Source organism: Nicotiana tabacum, chromosome 17 (assembly GCF_000715075.1).
Source record: "Nicotiana tabacum cultivar K326 chromosome 17, ASM71507v2, whole genome shotgun sequence".
Lineage (NCBI taxonomy): Eukaryota > Viridiplantae > Streptophyta > Magnoliopsida > Solanales > Solanaceae > Nicotiana > Nicotiana tabacum.
The window spans coordinates 63639373-63646717 of NC_134096.1; the positions used below are offsets into that span (position 1 = coordinate 63639373).

At 38.8% G+C, this 7345-nt stretch overlaps 1 protein-coding gene across 1 annotated transcript; it reads left to right on the forward strand.

Moving 5' to 3' along the window:
• The first annotated feature begins 5720 nt into the window (after window positions 1-5720).
• Window positions 5721-6906, forward strand: LOC107782552 (uncharacterized). The gene has a single exon (XM_016603432.2). It carries the CDS (start codon window positions 6073-6075, stop codon window positions 6739-6741), a length of 669 nt encoding a protein of 222 aa, XP_016458918.2. The 5' UTR covers window positions 5721-6072; the 3' UTR covers window positions 6742-6906.
• Window positions 6907-7345: the final 439 nt, after the last annotated feature.

A 7345-nucleotide genomic window follows, 5' to 3' on the forward strand; every position in this document is an offset into this window, starting at 1 on the left:
CCATTATTTGATAAAAATCCTAAGGGTTTGTTCTATTCTAAGTTCGAAACATACTCGAACTTAGTTATAAAAACAGTGCAGTCATGGCATCCATCAAGACATCCGAAATCTCGAACATATTATTGAGCTCGGGGACTCGCCCTTGCGTGTCTAAAAAAACTAAGGGTTTGTTGTAAGTTCGAATTAGTGTTCACTCGATTACAGAGGCTACAACAACAAAATTATCACAAGGCAAAAGCACAAAACACGTTTGAACATAAAACTGAGAAGACATTCAAAAGAAGTTTTTCTATTATATATTGGTAAAAAAGGTTATGTACAAAAGACCGATCAAGGTCTTACAAAAAGAGAAACTAAGTCCTAACTACGGTCGGTTTCGACCTCTTCTCCAGGAGCAACTTCTCCTTCAGGCCCCTCATTGGATCTGCCTTATTCATCATCGTCTTCGTCATCGAAGGAGGCAAGGTGCCTGGCTTCAGCTTCAAGCACCTTGGCTCGGGCTATCTCCTCTAAGAGGTCAAAATCTCGAGTATGGATTTCCTCGAGGGTTTACCTCTGGGATTGAAACTTTGCCGAGTCAATGATCCATTGCTCTCGGTCAGAAGCCTCCCTTAGCTGCATTTGAGCAGCCTCAGCATCGGCCCGGTACATGGCAATGGACTTGTCCGCCATGACCTTTGTATTCTCAATCTCTACCTTGGCCTCAGCAGGCCCGATTTCAAGCTCCTCGATCCTCTTAGCCTGGGCCAAACGTTTCTCTTTGATGCCCCAAAGTTGAACCTCGGCCGATGACAATTTGGCCAAGGTAGTTTCTTTTTCCATAGCCACGCGGTCCATATTCCCCTTCCACCGATCACAATTGGCCTTGACCTGATCGACTTCTCCCCAAAGCAGCTTGATCCTTTCAACCTTTTGCTGCAGATGAGATAATGAAGTATTAGCCTCCACAGTTGGGTCAAGTCCATAATTTATCAAAAGGATGCTCACCTGTTTATCTAGCTTGGCCTCTTCCTCACGAGCCTTGGCCAAATCTGCTTGAAGGTCCTTTATAGTTTCGTCTTTTTGGACGCAAAGAAGCTTCAGAGCGTTCCTCTCCTCCGAGACCTTTTGGAGCTCGGTTTCACACTGGCTAAGGTCAGCTCGAAACTTGGCGAAGACCTATACAAAAAAGGAAAACACAAGTCAGATTAAGAGAAAAAAATAGTAAAGAAAAGAAGTGCAGTAAACTGATTCTTACCCGAGATAAGAGACATTGGGCCTCTTCTAAAAGAATAGAAGCGTCACTGATATCATAGGCATCATCGACTCCAGTAAAGCAATCCCGAAAGGGATCCCCTACACTAGAGCCTCAGCCTATATCAGGTGTCTTCAACTCTTGAACTTCCCTTAGTGCCTCCTCAGAAAAAGTCAGAAGAGAAGGCAAGTGACATGTTGTCATGGTCCCGAGCAAGTCGCTGGGGATGCTCTGATCGATCTTTGGGGTCTCAGAACCGGCCCCGTCTGGTGTAGTTGCAGATGGCCGAGAAACGATCTCGACCTCTGGTAATTCGAGATCCTCACCCAATTTCGTTTTGGAAGCCTCCTCGACACGAGGCTTGATTTTAGCAGCCGTCGTCGGCTCAGAAGGTTTGGTGACCTCGACGGCTTTCCTAGGTCGGACCGTCAATGCCGAGGCATTTTCCTCTTCTTTGTCTCTCAGTTTTTGGACCGAGTCCATCGTGAGAGAAATTACTTTCCTCCTCATCCTTCACGGTTTGGGCTTGGGGTCCTCGGACTGCGAGGTAGTTTTCCTCTTCTTGTCTTTCCCTGGCTTCGGAATCGGGGACTTGGTTTCTTCCTCACCACTTGAAGGCCTCAAAATGGCATCCTTGGTCAGGCATGCATGAAAGAAAATTAGTGACGAATGAAGTATAAAAAGTGTTTCAGAACATGAAAAATGAGATCTTTACTGTGGTTCTTGGCCTCCCATCAGCCCCTTGCCAAATCACGCCATGCGCGTTCGGCATAAGTGGAAGTTGAGGCTAACTTCCGAACTCAATCTTTGAGGTCAGGTACCGCTTGAGGCATCTAAGGAATAGCTACATGTCGAAAGGGGATATCAGGCGAAGTCGAAGACGATACGAAGAACAAAGTTTAAAAGATCACTTACGGTCTAAGTTCCACTACTCAGGGAACAACATCTTCTCTTCCGAGATAATGTCGCAGGTCCTCACCCATATAAAATAGCTCATCCAACCCCGATCCTTATCCTCATCGATGCTCGAGATCAAAGCTTTCGTTGCTCGGTGTTGGAGCCTGATTAGTCCTCGATAGATTTGAGGCTGGTACAACCGCATGGGGTGATTTAGAGTAAACTCTAGCCCCTTGGCCTTGCTAGAGAAGAAGCGCAACATGAATACTATGCGCCTTAGAGAGGGGTGGATTTGGCCGAGGGTGACCTGATATCTTTTACAGAGATCAATAATCACTGGGTCGAGGGAACACAATGTGAAGGGGTAAGTGTAAACACTTAGGATCCCCTCCACATAAGCGGTGATGCTATCTTCGGGAGCAGGAATTTGTACCACGACCTCGGGACCCCAGTTGCAGTCCCTCTTCATTGCCTCAAGGTGGCTCTTCGTTATCGAGTACATGTACATCTACACATGCTCACATCGGCCCGGGACCGATGAAGGGTTTTCGACCTTGAAGTCAGATTTTAGAGTACACGGGCCGGAAACATACTCTGGGGAAGCGGCTCCACCGGTGCCTTGCCGCCAGACGACCGGGAAGAGGAGCAAGAAGCTTTCTCCTTCTGCGGTATGGTTTTTGAGGTTTTCGCCATTTGTATAAGTAAAGAAGAGCGAAGGAAGATGAAAAACTGGTGGTTTCGGTGCTAACGAAGGTGGATCTACAGACGGCGAAAAGGAGGAGACGAAAAGAGTGAGAAGACTTAGAGGTTTGATTAGAGCAAAAGTAAAGTTTGATTCAATGAAGGAGCGAGTATTTATAGGCTCACAGCGACGGTTCGGTGGCGCTAGTGGCCGACCGCTAACTAACATGCATTAATGATTTGGGAAACTGAACCAACGGGATGTTTCGGTCATATTCGTCACTTACGTCATGAGGACGACGTCATGATCGAGGTTTCGGAAAATCAAGGTTCAAACTGTTTCTTATCATTCTATTTCAAGAAACGCGGGGACTATCTGTGTACGGTAGAAATCGGGCATGTCCGATTTCATAGGCACGAGGAGCTGCCTCGAGAGTTAGCTCGTAATAGACCAGGCTCGAGCTCAATGGCAGAGTATGGAGCATGAAGATCGAAGAGCTCGCTGAAGATCGAGACCAAGCATGATCGACTTCGAGTAAGGCATAATAACGGAATGGCGAGGTATTAGCAACCGACCGAAGATCTAGGCGAAAATTCCGGAACAGATCGAATCAAGCGGTTATTGACGTCAATCATGAGATTTGTTTCCGTTATTAGAATTGTACCTTATTTAGGATTCCTCTACTATATAAAGAGTGATACCATTCATTTGTAAGGGAGATGGATTGAGTAATAAACACATACACATACACTGCTTTTTCTATTTCACTTACTATCTATTACAGCTCATCATTGTTTATTTTCTATTCTTTATTGTTCTTGTTACCCAACCTCGAGACCATCTCGAATTGAAGTCGAAAGTACTGCTAGAACACTGGTTTGATTTATTTTACTATTCAGATTATCTATTTAATTCCTTGTTTATCAATTAGCATTGGATTAAATCACGTATCCTTGAAACCACTAAATAGGTTTAATTGTTACTCGAAATTTTAGAGTAAACATTTTTCTTTGTTGATTGTTTTAAATTTTTTGCCAACTTTCTTTGAAAAATAAAATAAAGAGGAATGTCGACCACAACTTTTAAAAATTGTTCATTTTGTAGTAGCATTATGAGTTTATGACCCCAAAAAAACCTCAATAAAGCTCACTTGCCAATACCACTCTTATTGTTGATTAACAATAATTTTTATTGAACCCACTAGCGTAAAATTTTGGGTACGCTACTGAATGCTTCTGTGATCCGCAGGCAAAAGCTAGGAAAGCTCTATGATATTGAGAATAAACTTTGAACTTAGAGGGTGTTTGGGTAAAACATTATAGGAAAAATTATGCGACACATCAAACAATTATACTGTATTTATCATTCGTAGTTGTACTTTCAATAAATTTATCATTCGTAGCTATATTTAAATTTTATATCAAATTCATGAAATAAGAGATTAATTATTTTAAACTGAATAGCTCAATTGGTTAGAGCGCTTTCTTAGCTAGCGGATGTCTTGAGTTCGACTCTCAACAAGAACATTTTATTTTTTTGTATTTTTATATTTCGCCTTTGTTGTATTCAGTGCGTGAATAAATACAGTCGACACATGTTGTATCATTTGTGTACACCCTTATATCACTTGTATTCGTTGCATTTGAATACAAGTGATACAAATTAGTAATAATTGAATAGTAGTTATGATTAATAATTAGGCAAACAATAGTTACTAGGCTCTAAATAATAGTGATTTATGAAAATTTCACTCTCAACAAGAATATTTTATTTTTATGTATTTCTGTATTTCGCCTTTGTTGTATTCGTTGCGCGTATAAATACAATCGACATATGTTGTATCATTTGTATACACCCTTATATTTCGTTTTGGTTACAGTTGATACATATTGTATTCGTTGCACGAATGAATACAAATGGCGCGAACGAATACAGTTGATACACGTTGTATTCGTTACGCATTTAAATACAAGTGATACAAGTTAGTAATAATTGAATAGTAGCTAATTAGGCAAACAATGGTTACTAAACTCTAAATAATAGTGGTTTATGAAAATTCCTCAACATATAAGCTAATCAAACTGGTTTATGTACCTTTTGGCTTATCAGCACGTTTGGTAAATACCAAAGTGCTTGTAAGCCAATATCAATCAAAAGTTATAAGTTGGTCATCCCTAATCTATAACTTTTAACCTATAAGCACTTTTAGCTTGACCATAAATTTTATTATTTTATCCTTTGTTTTTTCCTAACTCCAAAGTATCTTTCCCAAAATAAAACTCCTAATTTTTCTCCATTTCATATTCGTTGTGCTCCTTTTTCTTACAAAGATACTTTTAAATTTATAGTTTTTTGTAAAAATTTAAGATTATATCAATACTTTATAACAAACACATCAATTATTTGTTACGTATTATTTTCAATATTCTATCCAAAGATGTAACTAATTATTTACACAAACAGTTTTAGCATATTATGCTTAACAACTATTTACAATCATCTAATCCAAACAAGTTTTTAAATTTCAAATTTCTTTTAAAGTCGAAATTATGGTTAGAAGGTGCAAGTAAAATGAAGTTTTCCTCAATTATAATTACTTTTCACTTATTTTTCTTTAAAAACCGCCTAACAAAGCACAACATCCTTCATACACCTTAGTCCAACTTCACCTTTATATAACTACTTTTCTTACTTCAACTTCAAATGTTGCCCGAGCAGTAAGTTAAAATTAGTAAACAACTTTGTCCAAAAACTTATTCAAAAAGAACATTTCCAATTGTCCATATGGATCCAATCAAGAAAAGTCTGGGCTTTGTAAAAGAAAAAGTAACGTGTGGGACCAGTTGGCCCATCTGACCATAGCCCAAATAGATAGGAAAAAGAGGAAATATCCTTAGCGTGTATAATTCTTCAATACATGAACCCTTTCATGCGAAGGAACCTTACACGCTTTGTGATACAAACAAACTGTTAAAACTGGCTAACTATTTGACTTCCTAAAAGATCTTCCTTGCCGTCTCCGCACCGTACCCTTTCAGAAACTGTCAAAAAATCCAGTCTTTTTCGTCCCCCATATGAATCTTGAATTTTACTCTGATTGAATTGTTACAATTAAGCCCAAAAAAAATCCAATCTTTTAGTTCGTTCAAACCCATGATTCTTTTACTGAATTATACCAGATGGGTTGATTTATATTGAGCAATTTTCTGTTGGTGTAAGTTAAAGATTGGATTTTTATCAGATTCTTGGTTCAATTCAAATGGTCTGTTTACTGCCACTTGACCAAGAAAAAACCATGGCCAAATCACAGAATTCAACTGACCCTTGTATGAAATTGGGGAAAATCAATCAAATGCAAAAGAAAAAGAACATGCCCAATTCCAAGAATCAATTAAGCATTCCTGCTTGTGAAAAATCTCGTTCTGCTTTGATTGATGTAATGATTCTGATTGCTGTGATTGGTGCTTGTGGGGTTTTGCTGTATCCTTCTGTTAATCTTTTGGTGAATAAAATACCTGAAATTCTCAGAACAATCAGTTCTGAGGTGAAAGAGGAAATTTATGAAGCTCCAGTAGTATACATCTGTTTAGGACTTAGTATTTTATTTGCTGGAATAGCTCTTTTGGCGGTTACAGCATGTACAGGCAGGAGATGTGGGAAACCAGGTTGTCGTGGGCTTAAGAAAGCTGCTGAATTTGATATACAATTAGAGACAGAAGATTGTGTTAAGAATTCAGCAAAAGATGGAGTCAATAAGAAGGGATTATTCGAGTTACCTCGCGATCATCATAGAGAACTGGAAGCTGAGCTTAAAAGGATGGCACCTCCTAATGGAAGAGCTGTTCTTATATTTCGAGGTAGATGCGGATGCTCTGTAGGTACAATGGAAGTGCCTGGACCGAAAAAGACTCGAAAGGTTAAGAAATAAGAGTAATGTTTATCAGTAAAACATATTTTATACTGAAGTAGGCCTAAGTCCTAATTATCGGATGATAAGAAGATACAATTTCCTTCAATAAGTTTATTGAAATAAAATCTAATGGATTATATAGAAAAGTCATTTGTAGTGTTTATATTAAAATCATTTCTCTTACTAGCTTTTTCATTTTAATTATGTTAGTAGTACTTAAGTGGTATTTGCTTTATGCTTGGCATTAGATTAACTGTACTTTTATGTCTTCATGGGTACAAACAGTGTCAATCTTTTCCCAAGTTACCACTGTTGCTCATTATTTGAAATTTTAGTTGCTAGACCTTCACATTGAGTTTAGTAGTATTAAGAGTTACAGTCAAGGCTAGGAAAAAGAGAGACTTAAATTGCAGCAAATAGACTTTAAGGTTATATTTCTTTCTTAAGATGTTTCAGTACATTCTTACAGTATCCTTGATATACGATGCTCACAAAATACTCTTGAACTTTGAAGTGTGTCTAGATCCCTCTAGTGCTACAAGTACTTTATGAAACAACCTTGGCTACATATGTTATTGCAAATTCTTTTCTCAGAATTGCTCAGTTCATGAAACGGAGGTTT

Bases quoted from the DNA above. Each gene is read 5' to 3' on its own strand.
- LOC107782552 (XM_016603432.2), top strand. From the start codon at position 6,073: ATGGTCTGTTTACTGCCACTTGACCAAGAAAAAACCATGGCCAAATCA.